Here is a 21,334-nt window from a genome sequence, read left to right as displayed (position 1 = left end):
CATATAAGATGTTTGTCAATCAAAAAAGGTCAAAGGTCTGGTATTTATTGACCCACCCATCCGCCCCGACCTCCTCCCTACGTGGTGTTTGCCGCTATTTATATTTCCTGGTTCACAATTACGTGGATTACATACAAATTGATTTTGTGGGATATACACAAAATACAATGCATTACATGTCGTAGGTATAGCTACAAATAGCGTATGAGACCAGCTTGCACAGGCACAGTGAGTGAGTAACCAAAGGCTCCAACAGACAGATGGTCAGCAAAGTGTTAAACTTCAGCGAAAGCTCTTCAAGGACTGTGAAAACACTCTCCAATGAGCTCAACACTGTTTGCGTGTAGTGAAGTAAAACCTGAAGAGCAGCAATCAGGCAAATCAAAACAGTACCAAAATGTGTCTCATTTGCCTCAACGGGACGTGTGAATGGTCTCCACAAGGCCCTGAGAAATCTCTCCCACCTCAGCCAAACACCCCTTCATGTATGAAAAGGAAAAAATTTGAGAGTAGAAGGGAGACTACTGGATGGTGAAATTCAGCACCTGCTTGAATAGGTGGGCAGGAAGAGATACAGCACGCCACACAAAAAGACTGCTGCAAAAATAACTGGTGGATCAAAAGGAATGACTTTGCGCAGAAGGAAAAGAAAAAGACCCGAAATACAAAGAAAAAGCACCGGCTGAGAGAAAAGGCATTCTCGGATCACAGCAGCGTGGGTCTGCCTCGCTTACGATAATGAGTCAGTAAAAGCTACGGGAGATGTTTGGAGTGAGACAAGGATGAAGAGCAAGAAGAAGAAGAAGGAGGAGGAGGAAAGATGGCTCTGTAAATGGTTCACAATGTGGTGACAGCTAGCTGCGATCTCCTGGGAAAGGAAAAGATGAAGTAGAGGGAAGAGGGAGGAAGGCAGGGAAAGGAAAAGGAGAGGTGTTTAGGGATGAAAAGAAGAAGATAAACGTAGAGGCAGGGAGAGTGAACTAGAAAAATGAAAGGAGGAAGACAGAGGAAGAGATAAGTAAAGTAAAAATGTAATGGATCCAGTATAATTGATCATATTTCACCTGAACATACAGTAACTGTCCCCACAGAGATCTTTGACTTTTGGTTAAATTCTTCTTCACATAAGGTCGCAGCTCAGGTAGATTTTGATGAGACGATATGAAATATAAGAACCCGTTTCAGCCACATTTCTCAGTACGCACGTCCAGTGGAACAGATGCACTCCTATGCGTTCAGGCACAGTATTGAGATGCACTTGATGTGTAAAAATACACTTTGGGCCACATTTCCGCATGTACAGCGCAAGTGAAATGCTAGCTGTTGCGCGGCCTGCGGTGCCACATACGGAGGAGTGAAGCTGCTGTTGCTCTGCTAACATGCTGCTCACGCTACATCTCCTTTTGTGACGAATATTACACAGACAAATTTGAAGTTCTTGATCTCAAGGTGTCCCTGCACCAGAGGCAGCTTTTCACATCTTCCATCACACTAGTCAACACTGGATATCTTTTTTTGGGGGGGGGGCGTCCCAGTGACCTAGTTGTCTAAGACATAAACCACATGGCCGTAACATCTCTGCTTTGTGTCCAGCCGCATATTGTTACATGACATTTAGTCGCCCTCTCTTTCCATGTTTCCACTCATTCTCTACTCTATAAATATAATGCAAGGCCGTCGTTCATAATTGTACAAGCAAATGTGGAAAACTACAACATAAAATGATTATCACCAATTTGTGTTTTTAGTAGCTGCACTCCCCTTTTCTTCTTGTCTCTGTATGTTAGTGAAGTGGTGTCATAAGCCTCACCAGTCTGGTTTGACTTCCAGGGCGTCAAATGGCAATTTAGGGTCAGTATACCCCTAGGCAATGGACATGGTATTAAGAGCGAGAGAGGGAGGGAATGTTGGACTGGTCAAACAAACACAGTTTGCCTAATTTTCCGAGTTTTACAAATAAAACTAGCCCATATGTTGCCACTCAGTCCAACTTCTCATTTTCATCAAAACAAAATAATTCAGGATTTTTGTTCTGCATTCTCACGAACAAGCTGAGATGGCCCAAGAGCTCGCCAAAACGTGCACTGCTATGTCCCACAAAACCATGCTCATCCGGGTGAAATACCAAGTTTTTAGGTAGTCTTGTCTTCTTTCTTTTTTGTGGAGTGTACTGAGACACTGACATGACATTTTTTAGTTCAGAATACGAAATACATACAGTACATGGAGACTAACACTGGACAGGTACAGTGTGTCCTGTGTGCCACTGCTGCTACTTTACCATCCATGCAGAACTCAAACTGACACATTGACACCCTGAAGTGGGCCTCTGTTTACCTGTTCACCATCTCTGCTTCAACATGCTGGCTTAACACACACACACACTGGCAGGATATCAAAGATGAAATAGTGTAAGGTTCGCAGCTTGGGTGTCATGTTTAAATTTATGAACCACTATGGAGAAGCTGAGAGGGTAAACTGAATGAATATGACCGACTCCCTTCAAGGTGCCCTTCAGCAACAAACCGATCCTTCAAATGCTCCAGGGGAGCTGCTCAATGGCCACAGTTTTGTGGTTGGCAGCTCCCAGGTGGGAATGTGAATCTTTATATGGATGTTGAGCACATGGGTGATGGAAAAGAAAAGTGTGTATTCTCAACAAAATCTATCTCTGAATGAATTATTCATGGTTTTATGAGTTTAAAACTCCCCTAGTGGTTCCCAAAGGCTGAAATGTTCATTACACCCAAACATATTAAATTGATACAACTTTATTCTGTTTGTCTAACCTTAACCTCCAGTGGTAGGGCTAACATTATGGCAATCTGCTCATTAGATAAATAGATAACTTGGCATTTTGAGGATGGCAGTAGAAGACAGCTCATTTCATACTGTGGGGCTCATCCTTGGAGAAGCATGAATATCAACAACTAATTTCATTCAAATCCAGTCCTTATTTTTCAAGACACATTGTCATAGCCCAAAGTGTTGGACAGGGGAAAATTTGACCTGGCGGTGGCCCTATAATCATGACGAACCATCTTCTGATGACCATGAATGACCATACCAATTAGGCCAGTAACTGCTAGGATACTCTGGACCAAAGTGTCCAAAGATAAGTCTACTAACAAACACACCAACTAGCAGGAAACCCTTAAGCCCTGCCACTAGGGAGTGAAAAATAGCTTGAAAAAGATTGAAGATGTTGACGAAGAACATGTGAGGAAAAACAGACAGACAGGAACCAAGCTTATACTACAAACAACAACATTCAGAAGTCTTAAGTGCATAGGGACTCACGCTGTAGAGGATGTCCACCCAGCCCTCCATGGTGATGCACTGGAACACAGTAAGCACCGCAAACAGGATGTTGTCGAAGTTAGTGATGCCAAAGTTGGGTCCAGTCCAGTACTCTCTGCACTGGGTCCCGTTGGGACACATCCTGGCCGGGGGCTCCAGACCACAAGGCCAGTCTGCTGCTTTCTCACCTGAGCAAGAGAGAAATAAAGAGAGGAAGGGAATGAGTTTGGATATGCATATTTAGAATTTCAGGTGATTTAAACTGCTTCTAAAGTGCCTATTGGATGGATGGATGGATGGATGGATGGATGGATTCCAAGATGGTTCAGATTTTTTCTAGTTTCATATGATATCTGTACATTCACTCTATTCATTCACTCTAAAACTGAACCTGCTACAACCTCTGAAAGGTTTCAGAGGGTTACGCCACTGGATTGACTCCAGTGTCCCCAAATGCCAACAGGTTTTATGTGGGTCAGAACTGTAGCAGAGACAGCAGAGCAGCCAAAATGTCCTTTTCCCCTGCAACTTTCTCCAGCTGTCTCACGCTGCTCTGATGTGTCCCATGATCTCCTAACAATCAGTCATCAGTCATGCCGTTAACACTTCCAAGGGGAACCACCCAGGGACATCCATCACGCTACCCCGCCCACCTCAACTGGTTCCCATCAATAATGACCATTGACCTTCTAACCTTATCATGCAGCATGTGGCTGCAACCTCATTCTGTCAGCCATTGCACAAAGCTTGTGACCATAGGTGAAGGTCGGTACAAAGATGGACGGCTGAATTTAGAGCTTTGCTCTGTGGCTTGGCTCACTTTTAAGCAACATGCTCCAATATCTGAGCTGAGGCACCGAGCCAGCAGCCAATATCACAGCCTCTCTTCTCCACGCAGAACATCTAGTTACTAGTACAGTTACTTAACAAAACATAAAAACATGCAGTTTTTATGGGTTCTCATTTGATTTCCATTGTTCGTTGTACACTTTGGGGAAAAGTTCTCTGAGCTAATTTTCGGCCTTGATGGTGCAGATGAATGTTTCTAGATGGTGCTAACTAGGGCTGCAGTCGACTAATTGGCTGTTTTGGTCTCAGTGGACTAAGATTTCTTTTGTCAATTGGTGATTTTTTTATGCTTTTTCATGCTGAATGACTTATTTCCAAGAAACTTATGAGCACATACTGTATCTGGTAAACACAAAACTTAAAGTGGTGCTTTTTTGTGATACTTTGTGGAGAATCGGTCGATTAAATTATTCGACTAGGATTTATGTGCAACAATGAACTATGAAATTTGATTTGACTGCTCTGCTGTGAATTTGTAAAAGATGTGTTTTCAGGCTTAGCGAGGATGTGGTCGAACTCAGCAAGATGTGTCCCATCTATGTGCTTGAGTTTTCAGGGATTACAAAGTGACAGAGGGATGAGGTACCAGAGTACATGGAGGGTGCAGAGAGTTTGTTTAAAGGATGTGCTGGCGCACATGTCAGCAGATGGGGATCAGAATAAAGCATAAATGTGCTGAGTATAACAGATGCCTTGCGCACCCAGACTTTCATGAGGGATAGTGCCACGATCACAAGCCATGCCAAGTTTTAACGATGATTTGCAGAGCCAGATTGCACAGCCAACATCCCTCTGGTGTCACTCCAGTAAAATGTGTCCCTTTGCTTCCTACTGACAGGTGCTGTGTCAGCCGGACTCAGTGCTCACCGACGATATGGGAACACCTCTGGTCTCTATTTTATTCTACTGGGTGAAGTTCCTGATTGAAATGAATACATTTACAAAATAATTTATAATATTTTCTAATAATCCATTATTATATTTCTTTTTTTAATTAATTTGTTCTATTGATATTTATTTTTTTAATTAAAAATGTAAAAGTCACAGTGAAAATTTCAATAAATTGGTTTAAATTGTTGCCCAATTTTGCCCAATTTTGCCCAAAATTTTAAAAAAAAGAGAAAAAAAAGAGAAAAAAATGAAAACAAGAGGTTAAAACGTACCTTGGTGTGATGTGTGAAAATATGAATGGGCAATATATATATATTGTTTAATCTTGTTTTGGATGAAAATCAATCAAATCTAAATAAATGTCATTTTCTTGCATAACGTTCAGATCAAGGACATATTTCATAGTGCTGTGGGCTTTCCATTGTCATGTTGTTGACAATAAACATGCTGCCATCCAATTCCATGTGCATGTGAACAGATTTATAGGAATAGGCATGAATATTTCAGTGAACCGGCAGAATTTCAAAGCGATGCACAGAGCAAGTGGAAATGGGATGCCGGTGAATTGAAAGTACAGTAGTTTAAATACTCATTGATAATATAAATCTGCAGAAATTTTGGACTTTGTGGAGTTTGCCTATAATCTAATTAATGTCACAAGGGAAATTATCAAATTCAATCCTCCTCTTTAATAAAACTGAATTAATGGCTCATGACAAGACGTTTAGTATTCATCTAAAGGCTAAAGTCTCAGCCGGGAGAATTAAAGAGAAGAAGAAACTATTTTCCACCACGCAAGGGACAAAGTCGCCAAGGTCTTGAATAAACCCTGAGCTTAAGTGAAGGGACAGCCAATGAATACACACAACACTAACCTGCAAACATACACAGACATACGGCACACAAGGTCTTTACCCAGCATTGCCTGCTTATGACTCACTCATTCATACACACACACAGACACACACACAAACACACACACACACATACACACACAAAAAGAAAAAATAACGGCCTTCATGTAGAAAGTTGTTATCAGTGCTGCTCAGCTCAATCAAACCCTGCTGTGTCTCTGTGACTAAAATAACTCAAACACACACACACGTACTGTACATTAGCAGGCTGTCACAACTGCTCACACCACTACGAGCATCCTGACTGGGTTGAAACACGCACACACACACACACGCTCACACACACGTATTTTACAGCTGGCCCAGCCAATACCCCTCAAGTCACGCCTTCACACACTATCTGACACCAGCAGAGGGGGAATAAAGCCGTCTCATAGTTTCTATCACACAATGGGTAATTTTAGCCGAGCAGAATAATTGTGTTTTCTACAATTACTATAATGTTGCATATAATAATAACACTGTAATAGTAAGCTGGCTGTGACTTATCAGAAATGGGGTTTTGTTACTACTCAGACATAGGGGAGGCAGCACGTTCTCATTCACAGGGCGTCAAATACTGAGGCTTTATAACGGCTGTCGGCGTTCGGTACCGCCAAACAAGGCAACCTTTAGCGCCGGTATGCTTTCCATTAACTACGAGGTAAACCCATCCACGGCAACAGTAAATGCACAGGGAAAGTGCACCAGGAGTGTGGTGACGTAGTTTATAGAGCGAAAGAGACACACAGGTTGGGTGGGAGTAGAGGTGCATGGGTCCAACAAACACAAGGCTTTCATCCAGATGTTCATGTCCCATGCGTTAAGTTTCACTTTACAATCAGCTGTTCGTTCAAGTCCCGTGTTCACAACGTGAAGTCACATTTTCACTGTAAAAACATAGTAGCTTTAAGCCCAACCATGTTGTTTTTTTCCTAAACCTAACTAAGTGGTTTTGTTGCCTAAACCTAAACAAGTGTTTTTGTTTAATTCTCAACATTAAGCATGTGTTTTACTGCGACCGAAAAGTGACGCAGAGGAGTCTGACAAAGCATATTTGCCCACTCCCATGTTGATAAGAGTATTAAATACTGGACAAATCTCCCTTTAAGGTACATTTTGAACAGATAAAAAATGTGCAAATAAGTTTTGATTAATCTCGATTAACTATGGACAATCATGCGATTAGCCCCAGTTACAAGGTTAGGAAGTGTGGACTTTTTAAATAAATCTGCTATTAAACTGCATCACCATTCAACTCTGACGTTGAAGAAAGTCTTAAACTCTACGGCACGTACTGGAAAATGGTAAGCAGTAATGCAAAGTAAACATGATTTATATTTAAGGAGATAAAACGTACAAAACATTGTTACAGAGAAGCTGCTCAACTCCCACTCACACAGCGAGGAAAGCCATTAGGTATTACTGCTGCTCACTAGCACGCACTTCTAATGAAGCAGAAAGAACTAGTGAATAGCAACCTCATTAACACCGTCTGAGGTAGCATTCGATCAGGAGGCCGAGTACATAAGCATCCCTATTGAGATACAGCAGAAGCTATCGATCAAAACCTGAAGACTGTGAAAACCCCATTCGTCAAAATCAAGAAGTGAAAAATGGCTGTCAGAAATTCTGCTGTGCACTTGTTTGTTACGTTCATATAGGCACGCTGCCTGCCAGCATTGTGAATCTGCGGCAGCTCGAAAGCCACATGTACATATACAGTACACAATGTATGAATCATTTATGTACGAGTGCATGAACATGCGATGCAATATATGTTCTCATCCGTAACAAATGCGGGGACGCAGCTGAAAGAAGAGAAAGTTTTTCCTGGCGTCAGCTCGGCCGATAATCAGTGTTGTCGTACAAACAGCGTGCCACAGCCAAGCTGTTGCTCTCACCAGTCTCTATCTTGAAGCAGGTGGTGTGGAATTTGCCCATGTAAAACTCCACCCCGATGATGGCAAACATGACGATTGCGAAGAAAAGCAGCAGGCCGATCTGAAGCAGAGGAACCATGGCTTTCATTATGGACTTCAACACCACCTGGAGACCTGCGAGACAGGAAAAGATGGGGGGAGAGGGGGAGGGAGGAGAGTGTTAGCAGGGCTCTGGCTATTTCTAAGGATAGTTAAAGGGGGCATATTATGCTCATTTCCAGGTTCTTACTTGTATTTTGGGTTTCTACTAGAACATGTTTACATGCTTTAATGTTCAAAAGGTGTCAGCAGTTAAGTGAGTACAATTTTATTATTACCTATGGAAATGATGGTTCATCCCAAGTTGTAATAAACAAGAATAATCCTTTAACTATTCAAGTCTTTAGTGAAGCTGACACCCGCTTCAATAAAAGTCTGTAGTGCACGTTCCTCATTTAAACGTTCTGTTAAAACGTTCCAATTTTAAAGCCAAAATGAAAACTTCTTTACACAATCAAAGACTAGCTTACTACATTCACATCTGTACCTACATCTGTAGGACAGAGAAGTAAAGAACACATCAACGTATCAAAGCAAAGAACAAAAAGAGAACGATGGAAAAATTATATAGATTTTATCTCAATGTTCAGATCACATCTGACCAACATAATGGACATCAAATTTCCTGGAGTTTGTACAGACCACTTTGTCCACAGTATAACTCTTGAAATGATAATATGTTCAAATGTTGAGTGACTTACTGGGGATTCCTGACACGAGTTTCAGGGGTCTGAGCACTCTCACAGCTCGCAGTGTCCGCAGGTCAAAGTCCGAACCCACCGTGGCCAGGATGCTGTAAACACACACACACAGACACAAACATCCAATAAGCACACTTCAAATCACTGCAATATGACCAGCGCTGAATGTCATTTTTTAACATTCAAAGCTTCTACTGAGGTTTTCGAATGAAGCTTTGAATATCTGTCATCACCCTAAAAAATGTTTTTATTATTGTGGTTATATTAATGTAATTTATGGTGCAGTTAGATTGTTGCTGGACTGCCTCGTTAATACAGGCGCGTGCCTCCCTTTGTGTGTGGCAAGTGGGAGAACAAACAGTGAAAATGTGTTATGGACAAATATGGATTGTAGCAGAATATTTTGTTAGATAAAAACATGTTGTGAATTTTGAAAATGACCTTTTTTCAATACATTTTGACTTTTGGATTTTACAAGCCTCTGGAGTTATTACAAGTCGGAAACAATCCTACGCAGGCACCACTGGAATCTAATTCTACAAATAGTATAATACTAATAATATTAGTGTAGCCTGATCTTTATCTGCAACTGTGCACAATACTGGGTTGAAACACAATGAATAGACATGCAAAAAAAGAAATGCTGTGCAGCATTCAAATGTTGATTTAGAATTTGAATGTCAACGTTATGAATGACGCTTCACAAGACACATGACACAATATTTTACTGTAGCATTGATAACACACAACATAAGGTTGCAACTAACAATTATTTCATATTTAATCTGTTGCGATAAACTCATTGTGTTTTCTATTAAATGTCAATGAAAAAAATGCCAATCACAGTCTTTCAGAGCCCAAAGTGACGTCTTCATATTGCTTGTTTTTTTTTGTTCTAAAAACCAAATGTATTGAATTGGCAATGATATAAAACAGAGAAAAGCATTCCTCACACACACACAGACATCCTATAGGTTGATCCCATGTGTGTCTGATTACATCATGTGCTCTTTATATCTGCTTTTACCTACAAGTGGAAAAGTGACATACTGTGGCGGGTCCCTGTGTATGTGTGTGTGCGTGCACTAGCCACTGAGACACAGCTGGCAGCCCTCATTACAGGCTGTACACAGAGGGGGAGACTTAAGTGCTCCACTGAAACACACAGAAAAAAAAACACATGCTCTAGGCTAAAGAGAGAGAGAGAGAGAGAGGGAGAGAGGTTAACAAGAAAGAGAGGAGGAATATAAAATTAAGATTGACTGTAAAGAGATAAGTGAAATGCAGCCAGGAGTAATATTAATTTGATCTGGAATCTAAGAGAGAGAGACATTCCTACACATTTGGGAGACCTTGTTTCATAGGTGTAGATTCACACAGGGGCGATAAGGATGCATATAACAGCTTTCAAGGAAGCCAAAATATTCAGCATTTTGAACCCAAGGCTGAAACGGATTTGCATTTTGTTTGAGTCTGCACTGCTGTGTGCTCCAGACACACTCTGGTCAAGGCAAGGTCATAACACATAAACAGAGTCACTCCATATCATTGTTTGTAATGTCAGTTTCTATTGTGTGTAGCTATCTCGCCAGCAAATCTGACACACAATGATGGAGACAAAATGATGGGTTGAGTGAAATGACAGAGGGAGAACCAGCCTGATAATCAGACTGAATTACTATTTAATTTTCCCTTTGCTGAAAAAAACCCAGAGATGATCTATGGTGCATTTTTTAAAACACATTTGAGTATAAATTATATTATTTATAACATCTCAAATGGGTATGTTTTGTAAACCTCTCAGCAAAGTACCGCTGGGAGCCCCAAAGCAGGCGGGAAATCCTCAAGGGTACAATAGCTTTTATATAGAGGGTAGCATATACACTCATGACTGACTGAAAGAAATGCAGTACACACACACACACATACACACACACAGAAAGAAAAAGTAGAAAACAAGAAAGGTCGCTTATCGCTCCCTGGTTACCAGTTGTCATGGTAACCGATAAAGCACATCTGTGCTTTATGGGAATTATCATTATGGGTGAAATCAGTCTGCTGGGATGAAAGTGTCTGCTATGTAATATAGAATGTATTGTTTTATACATATTTCATGCACAGGCTTTGCAGTTGATCAAATTCTCAGACAATGATGGATTTCCTAATGCTCCTTTTTTATAATTGTCTCATTATGTTTCCGCATGCAAATAGTGATTTTTATTTTTTGGTAACGGAGATTGCGCTTCAACAGTGGGATTCACGGTGGCGTGCTAAGACCCAAAATCCAATAAGCATGAAAAATGTGATAGTGTAGCACATCCCAGATTTCAAAATCAAGGAGGACAAGAGCGTTTTGCAAAACGCTAGCATTTTGTCGTAGTATTTTGTGATTTTCATTTTTCTGTTTTATCATGTTCAGCTCCACATAGGGAACTGGGGAGATTTAGAAATGTGAGGAAGGAACCACAAAGAGAGAGAGAGAGATCAGAGCTGAGGGATGACTTAAAAATGAAATATAGATGAGGACTGCAAAATAGCGTGTAGAGGAAAAGTCTCTAATACTGACACATCAGTATGCACATGCATACATGCATTCACACTTAGAGAAACTTTGCTGGGAAGACTTAAATAAACATCCAAATCGTGTATCTCTTTGTGGTGCTGAACATCTAAACCCACTCTATATGTCTCTTTCTATTGTACTTAAACAGTCACACACAGTAGCTTGTCTCAGTTCAGAGACTACATTGTTCTCATAATGGATCCATAAACCTGTTCAGAATCAAAGGCTCCTCCAGATGCAGCTGAGAAACACAGCCGTCAGCCTTATATCCAACAACACATACCAATTTCCGCTTCTTACATACATACGGTCTTTTTAAAATAAACTTCTTTCTACACAGGAAACAATTTCCTCAGGTTTAGGCGATAAAACGACTTAATTAGGTTTAGGAAATTATCAATTTGGTTAGGATTAGGCAACAAAACTAATTAGTTAGGCTTCGGAAAAGATCGTGGTTTGGCTTAAAATAACTTTGGAAGTGGCGTTACTGAAGGATGTAAGCTACGTGACAAATACATCAATGTTGACTTCTGGTTTCACACGGGACACGAACGCCGGTCTCCTGGGCGAAAGTCTGGTATTTTTTCACCCACCCATCCACCGCTTTTTATATTTCCTGGTTCACGATTACGTTGATTACACACAAATTGATTTTGTGGGATATACACGAATGACAGTGCATTACTTGTCGTAGGTATAGCTACAAACAGTGTATGAGACCAGCTTGAATAGAGCATCCAGGTGACCCTTGTCACCACTGAAATCCAGATGCCAGGACAGTATGGGTGTTCCGATTAGGAGCAAATTAAATTAACAACAAAAACAGGTATACAACAAAGCCACGTGGCGTAGGTTGCTATGGCAATACACAAACATGACACACAGTGTATGTCAGACTGAGATGAGCTCCTATAGACCAGAACTGAAAACACTACACTACTGAACTGAACAGTTCACAGCTCAGTCTGTTTTGTATCCAGTCCTAGTTGAAATTCGTGCAGCACACAAATCTCCTTTTTCTCTGTCACTTGGAAAAAAAAGTCCAAATGTCACCTGTAATAGTCCTGCACTGTCCAACACTAACCAACCTAACACATCAAAGATGGACCAGTGTTCCCGTCTCTGTGACCAAATGAAGCCAAACAAAAACCCTGCAGGAAATAAAGACATTATAATTGAGGTAAAGAAAAATAACAACATAAATGCAATCTGCAGCAATTGGTGCCATTTGTAACAGCGGATGCCAAGATAATATACATAATTAACAGCAATTAAGCTGCAAATCCAATCTTCATTTTCCTGTGGCTTTAATGATACACAACAATGTTTCACTGTACCTCTCCATGGTGCTGAAACTTTCACACTAGTCTCTTTCTTGGTCTCTCTACATGTCTCTACAAATATTGCATTTCAATTCTCACAATGCGCCATTCTGTATCTACTTCTACAGCAACTACTACTACTACTACTACTTGCACTATTAGTACTGTATGACTACGGAAAACACACAACACCCTAGCAATTAGGGTTGTCCCGAATACCATATTTTGGGCTTCGAAGCTTCGGTGAGAAATTTCCGAAGGTATTCAAAGCTTCGCGGTGCAACATGGCGCAGCAGACTGACCTGTTCTTCTGTCTGTCTGTCTCCATCTCCCCCATATCAATGCCCGGCACAGTGCCGCTGCCAAACTACTGCACATATATGCACCTCTACACACAACAAACAGCGATTAATCCTTATTTCATGGGCTATTTGGGGATTTATGCTTTATTATTACATACTTATATTTAAAAAAAACAAGAATGAAGCATTGGAATACTGATTTAGAGGTCCATTAACATGGCTACGGTCGAAGCTTCAAAGCATTTGGGTCAGCCCTACTAGCAATCATGCAGTACTCCCTCATAACCACCAAGCATCACCATGGAAAGCACCTCATATCCTATAGCAATCACTCAACATTACCCCAAACTATTAGGAACCATTCTATACATCCATCTTGCAGCTATTTTAAAACAACCTAACAACACCTGGTTCTTATGTGTGTGGGTTTTGAGACTAATTAAACGCCATATCAACCACCTAGCAACCACCTAGCAACCACCACCTGACAGCCTAGTAACCCACCCAAACACTGAGAAAGTAGCAACCACCTGTCAATGCCCTACCAAACGTCTAGCAACACCCTAGCAAAAACTAGAATATTCAGCTTTTAGCTGCTTTATATAATCCAAATTACCACTGTATACTATGTTTTGATGGGAATTTGTCATCTGCCTTCAATTAAAATACATTAAAAGATAATCCTACTGCTCTGTGTATTCAAACAAATGTTAGTGTTAGGGTATGACATTAATGGACAAATGAGAAGCAAGCAAGAAAGCCACAGTGACCTTAAGAGAAACCAAATGAAAAGAGGATATAAATACATGAATCATCCCTCTGTGCTGTTTTTTTTTTATATCCTCCACAATCAATAACTCACTTTGTTCTGCTAAGAGCGCACATGTATGTGTGTCTGTGTGCGTGTGTGCACGTGTGCCTGTGAAGGGATGATTTGATGATTGTGTAGACAGACAGTCGGGCAGGGAGCAGCCTCAAGAAGAAGCTATGAGTTTTAATATCCCTTTATCATCACCACAATATATCCATGTGGGCGCCAGACACCGGCACAGGAAATATGGAGGGTGATGCTATCGTCTGTCACTCGCTCACAAACACAGAGCCACATGCCACTTTCCTATTATCGCACACAGGTACAACCGTTAAAGCATGTCTGAGCAGGTAGCTATTTGCTCATACTCAGGGTCGGACAACAAAAATGAAATACAAAGACATATTCATACAGCGAGATGACTTCCACATTGGTGTACAAATTCACACGCACACAATAAAGTACCCATTTCCTGTGCGGTTCAACAATTATATATCCAGATCCTGTGATTCAGCCTTTCTTGCAGGAATAAAAATAGAGCCTGAACTAATTTAAGCTTGAAGAAACAATGGCAGAACAATACAATACAGACATAATAGTGATTCATGCTGCCCATCAAAATCTGCAGAAAGGAACACACACTTCATTTAATTTCGCTGCCTACTCATTTTTGTTCTTCATGCAACAAAAAAAAAAACAATGTACAAAAAATATGACTGTAAAAAGTGACTGATAATGATGTTCACTTCCTGTTAAAGCTTTTCCAACTGAATTACACTTCCCTCCTCACGGTTCGATGGATGAGCTTTCATAAACATGAATGGAAGTGTAAAGTGACTGAACACAATGGTTAACATGCTCACGAGGAGAAACAGCACTACTCGTTAAATATTTAGAACCTTAATGTTGCTATGGGATGTGTAAATAGACAACTGTCTGATAGCAGATTAGCCACAACAAGTATTAAAGGCAAAGACAGGGGGTGTTTGTTTGGCAGCTTGTTTTTGAGCTTTAAAAATGATTAATCAAACTTTTAAAGAGTATTTTGTTTTATTGCCAAGAGTGAGATGAGAAGATTGATACCACTCTCATGTCTGTACGATAAGTGTAAAGCTACAGCCAGCAGCCAGTAAGCTTAGTTTAGCATAAAGAAATCTTAATCTGTACAAAAACTGAAGTGATAAAACAACATTTCATGGATTTGTGAGATTTAGAGGTGCTGGCAGGTGAATTTTTCAACTATTCCTTTAAAGAAAGTGACAGAAAACAGCCGAAATGAAGGTGTAAAAAGCAGAGAAAAAGAGAAGCAAGTGGAGAAACGCTCCCTTCTCGTGAGGCTGAGTGATGTAGTTTAATTACTGCGACCCTGCCCAGCTGGGGGCCGGGGGCTGTGATTGAGTTCTTCACACATCCTGGTAAGAAGAGACGGAGGCTCTCGGAGGACAGACAAGAGAACATGGTGCTGAAAACCTGCCTGCCTGTCTGTCTGTCTGAACGTTACCAGCTGGTCACAGACTGTCTGTCTCTCTGCATGCGTGTCTGCCTCACATTTGAACAGAACAAACTAGTGAATATTTTCCTTCAATACCTGCTCGTCAAGCTGGTGCTGTTGCATGTTATTGACGTATGTCTACCTGCCTGTCTGTCATTTCAGTCCAGGGGTTGTTGAAACACTAGCCGTTTTTCCATTTAATTGTCAAGAGAATTTTAATTAAGCAAATTTTTGATATTGCAAAAGAAGAAATGTGAATTAAGCGCATTTCCATCAACTGGTTTGGACTGAAATAAACTCAGTCAGAAGTTGGCGCTATAAGCTTGTATGTCTGTAATCTACCGGTAAACAGGGTAGAAGAAGTAGAAGTTGCTAACCGGAAAAAAAAATGTCTAAAAGAAAAAGTCTCTAGGAATTTGTGTCAATTGGGAAAGTGTTGTTCTTTCAGCTAGTATTGCAACACATTCTCATCCCAACGCATCACATACTGGTACTTTGTCACGCTCCTTGGTATCACATTAGGTTTAGGCATCAAAACCACTTAGTTAGGTTTCGGAAAAAACTACATGGTTGTACTTAAAACGACTACGCGGGACACAAACCAACATCTGATTGTAACTGAAAGTGAAACTTAACACAATCTATACCATGGCATCCTTCTCTTTAATATCTCTGCTTGTTTTTGGCCATTATCAGTGAGCAGGACCAATTTATTGCAATATTCAAATTGCAGGATTTGCACCTAAATGTGGTGAAGTGACCTAACAATCCAGGTATTTAATTCACCAGATTAGTCAAAAACATTCACATCTGTTAATAACTGTGTCTGAAATTAATTTCCAGAAAATGTACTATATCACAATCTATATGGACATGGCAATATGAAATTACATAGACAAGATAGATGATTATATCTGCATTGGCCAAACCTTGAACCTAGTCAGTGTCCTCTACCTGTCTGTCTATTTTGTCTATTTTCTGTCTCAGAACTTGGGTGTCAGAGCTAAAATTGCAAAGTCAAAACTTATCTCTGAAATGTCTGCTCTATTTAATTCACCAGAGTGCGTGTATGTGCAGGCAGACGCACACAGACACAAACACACAATGTAGGAAACAGACCTCCGTCATTAGACACAGACCATTTCTTGCCAATTAGACCTCATTTCTACGATCTCATCTAATAGGAAACGAGGCGACCAATCACGAGACGGGCGTCAGTATGTCACATCCTGTTTGTGAACAAAAGAGGAGTGTGCATGTGTGTGTGTGTGTGCATGTGTGCGAATGGCGGTGGGCCGCATCGCCATGACGTTATATGATGTGAGTGGACAGCTGTGACAGAGTCAGGAGAGCAAGCGCTCCCCACAATGCACATGAGGACAGAAGGGGGTACTCATGAACTCATCGTGGCTGCCAGAGCCACTCGCCGTCAAATATGGCTACTGTTGTAGTGCTGGGGCTCTAAATTAACACTGCATGCACGCACGCACGTAGACACATGGAGGCTTCCTCCTTATTAGACTCATAAACAAATCAAAGGCAAGGGACTAAAAAAACAAGTTAGCTCACATCCTCAGGCTAGGATGTAGCGTAGCTCTGATTTTCCTGATCACGCTCCATCAGCTCAGCCCTGACAACCTTTTCCCTTCATATCCAACATAATAAAAAGAAAACAATTGAGATTTGTTTCAGTAAATTGAAGTGGGTGTTCTTATTCTAAAGGTGGAATTAAAGCAGTAATTCGTAACATTACCTCATATGTGGCGTTCTTTAGATTAGTGTTTCCAAAACTTTTTTTCTGGGGAGCAATAATATCCAACATGAAGGCACCATCAACCTGCCGTGCTGTCTGTATCGACTCAAGTCTGATTCAATCACTCCCCACTCATTCATCCAGCGCCATTGCTGCACTACTTAACATTGATATATAGGTAGGCTACGTAATCCTGACACAATGTCACAGAAACCTGATTCGACTACTTGGATTTGTCGTTCTTCCGGGCAAGTAGCAAACGTCCCAGTTCAAGAGAATAGTTAATTCGATCTTGCTAAGCAAATGTAGCTACAAGGCCGTCTCGACTCAAGCCACTCATCAACATCCCCGTTCAAGACAACGATTCCCGCTCGTTCATAAGTCGTCCAATGTTTCGAGCAACTGGTCCACCTAGCAGCAAGTAGGAAGGGAACTGGCGCCAGGTTACCAGCGCCCCCCGCCGCCTACCTCCATTAACTGCAGCAGCCTGCTCTGGCCGAGGCATCGGGCACCGGGATGCAAGCACCTCCACCGCCTTCTTTGAGCAACTGCAGCAGCTTGCTCTAACTGAAGCATTGGGCACCGGAATGCCAACGCCCCCCACTGCCTACTTCCAGCAAACGCAGCCGCTCGCTCTAGCCGAAGCATCGAGTACCGTGATGCCAGCGCCCCACCGCCTACTCCCAACAACTGCAGCAGCTCGCTCTAGCCAGGACATCTGGCACCGCAATGCCAGCGCCCCACCACCTACTTCCAGCAATCGCAGGGGCTCGCTCTAGCCAGGACATCTGGCACTGTGATGCCAGCGCCCTACCGCCTACTCCCAGCGACCACAGCAGCTCGCTCTAGCCAGGACATCTGGCACCGTGATGCCAGCACCCCACCGCCTACTTCCAGCAATCGCAGGGGCTCGCTCTTGCCAAGACATCTGGCACCATGATGCCAGCGCCCCACCGCCTACTCCCAGCAACCGTAGCAGCTCGCTCTAGCGAGGATATCTGGCACCGTGATGCCTGGTTTTGGGGGTTTCTACGACGGAAGATGATTCACAGAAGGATGCCCCCAAAGCTCGCAAATGGATGCCAAGTCGCTTACACAGCACTCTTCACAATCTACCCCATAGTAGCCGCAGTCGTTGACATAATCAACAAAGAGCGCTCCAGTGCCCCATCCATCATGCCGTTCCGTCAGTCACTAATACGTTCACCGTGCAGCTCACGTTCCCGGTCATTCCAACGCCATCGCTGACTCTTTCTCGCTTCTAATTCCAGAAGTTCAGAAGCCTTGCCCCTCACGCATGCACCAATCCAACACAGGTTTTCCCATATTCGGCACCGACCTTCAACCTGTAAATCCCGCCCTTATACCATTGGTTTTATTTTACAAAAGACAATATTGCCCTTAGCATCTTTGCCAATGATGAATTCAAAGTAATAGGCATTAAGTATACTTCCCGGTCATCACCCTCCTTTCAATCTTCTTTTCTAGCTAGCTGATGTAACAGTGATAAATGTAAATTTAGCTGCCCTTTTTATAGCTCACATAATAAAAACCAAGCAGGTTTAATACTTGGACATAATAGGAAATGTGCTTCTGTCACTGGTAGAGATAGATGAGAAGACTGATATGAATTCCATCTTGTGGTCTGGCGTTTTTCATGATTTGATCCTTTTCTGTTTCAACATGACAATGTCTCCCAGTGCACAAAGACAGGTCCATAAAGAAATGTTTTTCTCAGTTTGGTGTGGAAGAACCTGACTGGTCTGCAGAGTCCTGACCTCAACCCACGCAACACCTTTGGGATGAACTGGAAAGCATCCAACAACAACATGGATATAAATATGTAAAGCGGTAAGCTAAGTTTATCTCTGGACAAGTGCCAACCAACACATTACTGTAGATATTTCAAACCTAGTAAATAAAGCTTAAAAGACTCAGCCACATCACAGCCTCTGCAGGTGTGTGCATTTTAGTATCAGACCAGTTTGTGCACTGCTCAGGTGGAGGTCTGTTGAGCCAACATTGGCACAGTGCTGCCTCAGTAAACACAAACAACACAGCAAAAGAGTAGGTGTTCCCCCTTTACCCTCCCCTCTCTACTTCCTCGCCTCCAGTTCCCTTCTTCTCCTCCTACCTGCACATCTGACTGTTAATTAACCCGATAATGAATCCCAAGTTGTCAAAATATAACACACAGGCTGCTCCTCAGTGCCTCGGCCAGATTACTTACCCATGGTTGTTTTTTTTCACACATACTGTAGTTGTCTGAAGTGAGTAATGACAGAGACAGAAAGAGATAAGAGAGGGAGGGAGGGAAAGAGAGAAAGGCTGAGGCAGTGGTGTGCACAGATGGGACCCCTCAAGAGAGTCGGTGTGTCCCATTGAGTAGCCACCTAACCTGAGCCTCATCCGGTGATTAATGACCACAGGAAACACATTTAAAAAGCTTCCCTTCTATAACCTCAACATTATTTTCTGCACGCTGTGCCACTCTAAACAAACATAAGCTGTGTCCCAATCTATTGCTGCATACTAATTCTTCACATCTTACAAGAACGCATAATTTGCATAAGCCCCGTTTCCACCGCAGGAAGCTTCACCCGGAACTAAGAACCTTTTGAGGAACTCAGCGTTTCCACCGCAGGAACCAGGATATAAATTAAGTTTCGAGGACATTTTCCAGAGACCTTTTGGGGGAAACCCAGCTAGAGGTCTGATTCAAAAATTGACTCAAACACACATTTTCAGAGAAAGAGATCTGACTCTAAAGTGGCTCTAGGACAGGCAGACCCAGTCCGAATAAACCAGAGGATGATTAGACCAGTTACAAAATGTAGTGGACCCCCAAATAGACCCAGAGAGAGAAAGAACACCACCACTAGCAGCAGCTCCACCAATTATCTGTGAGCAGCAATACCTTTTTTTCCCCTGAATTCCAGTTTGAATTCTCTCTGCCTCAAAAAGGCTCTCTCCTGTGATGACAGACTGAAGGATTTAGACTCGGCCCAATTTGGGTTTCCTAAAAATCATCAAATTTTAAGGGCTAACCTGAATCTTTCACCGATAAAGGTTCCCAATAAATCATTTAGTCAATGCTGGAATGAAAGTGTTTCAGATGTTTTCCAATGCTGGGGTGCAATTTTCTTTGCTCCGTCTATGGGGTCAGTATCAGGCTGCTCTCATACACCGTTAACAGCTATACCTACGAAACGTAATGCACTGTAATTCGTATATATCCCATGAAATCAATTCGTATGTAATCGATGTAATAGTGAACCAGTAGTTTGCCCAGGACACGGCTGTTCATACCCCGTGTGAAACCACAGGTCAACAATGATTTATTTAACTTACGTACTTAAGTGACGGCATTTCTAAATATTTTAACCCAAACCACAATCTTTTCCTAAACCTAACTAAGTAGTTTTGTTGCCTAAACCTAATCAAGTTGTTTCTTGTAGAGACGGAAGTTTATTTTGAAAAGATTGTATGCATGTAACAAACGGAAATTGACACGTGTTGCTGGACATTCGTAGGAAAATGTCCAAAAAATTAGGAATAACTTTTCGTAACCGTTGTATGATGATACGTTGTATGTTGTACCATAATGATACATATAATTCTAGGCAGGACTTAAATATGTAATGTGTTCACACTGGAAATATGACAAAATGAAAGGTACCCTGTGGAGCTTTTGACCACTAGCTGTAGTATAAAGCAATGTTGTTATGACTGGGTCCATTTTATTTTGCACCTACCGATGGTGTCGCGCTATTCCACTGATCTACAGGTGGTAAAAAGCAGCAATGTGCCAGCAAAGGCAGGGAAGAAGAAGAAGACTGCTACCAAGTAAACAATGGATATAAACTTTTACAAATGTTTTACTTAGAGGGAACTGCATTCAACACATTTTACACACAATACATTTGGGTGAGTAACTGAATGCAAAAAAGAAACTTTGTTTACAAGAAATCTCTGCAGGGCAGAGAAGAAGGCAAAGAGTGAGAGTGATAAAAACTGAGGTAAAACAAGAGTGAACCGCAGACAGGCATTCACTTGATAAAGAGATCTGGGACTTGAGAGGGTTCCAAACCACAGACCACAAAATGCCTGTCATCGGAAGCCTTGAATCATTTCTTGTCAGCACATCACAACAAACTACATTGATTTCTTGTACGCTAACTCCAAAAACAGATCATTTGTCTACAGTCCATTCTGCACAGTATTAGTATGTAGTATGGAACTGGGACAAGTCCGTCTTTGCTTGCGTGTTCCGGGAAATCAGATTGTGTTAGGAAAACTTAAAACACATAAAGTCCAGGTGTTCAAATAAAAGCACTGCAGATCAGATAACCCATCATCACACATGGATCCAAACAGGAAACAGATGCACAAGTGAGACGATGGATGTACTGTACATTTTAAAAGACATAAATAGTAAAGTAGCACGCCTGCAATCTGTGTTAGGTCGACACATT

At 41.7% G+C, this 21,334-nt stretch overlaps 1 protein-coding gene and 1 long non-coding RNA gene across 4 annotated transcripts in view; one reads left to right on the top strand and one right to left on the bottom strand.

The window, feature by feature from the left end:
- The window catches only part of cacna1bb (calcium channel, voltage-dependent, N type, alpha 1B subunit, b), a 161,868-nt gene that overhangs the window by 89,023 nt on the left and 51,511 nt on the right, over positions 1 to 21,334 (bottom strand). For all 3 annotated transcript variants that reach the window (XM_037752462.1, XM_037752464.1, XM_037752463.1), the window contains exons 6-8: positions 8,617 to 8,708; positions 7,838 to 7,990; positions 3,301 to 3,488 (exon numbers count right to left, since the gene is read on the bottom strand). In XM_037752462.1, the coding sequence (XP_037608390.1) occupies positions 3,301 to 3,488; positions 7,838 to 7,990; positions 8,617 to 8,708 (433 nt within the window). The remainder of the gene's footprint in view (positions 1 to 3,300; positions 3,489 to 7,837; positions 7,991 to 8,616; positions 8,709 to 21,334) is intronic.
- LOC119478060 lies at positions 54 to 20,190 on the top strand. The gene is made up of 3 exons (XR_005204376.1): positions 54 to 81; positions 18,569 to 18,572; positions 20,032 to 20,190. It is a non-coding gene; the product is annotated as an uncharacterized LOC119478060 (long non-coding RNA).

Source organism: Sebastes umbrosus, chromosome 19 (assembly GCF_015220745.1).
Source record: "Sebastes umbrosus isolate fSebUmb1 chromosome 19, fSebUmb1.pri, whole genome shotgun sequence".
Taxonomy (NCBI): Eukaryota; Metazoa; Chordata; class Actinopteri; order Perciformes; family Sebastidae; genus Sebastes; species Sebastes umbrosus.
Note: the sequence above shows the minus strand (reverse complement) of the source record. Positions and strands in the feature narration are given on the sequence as shown.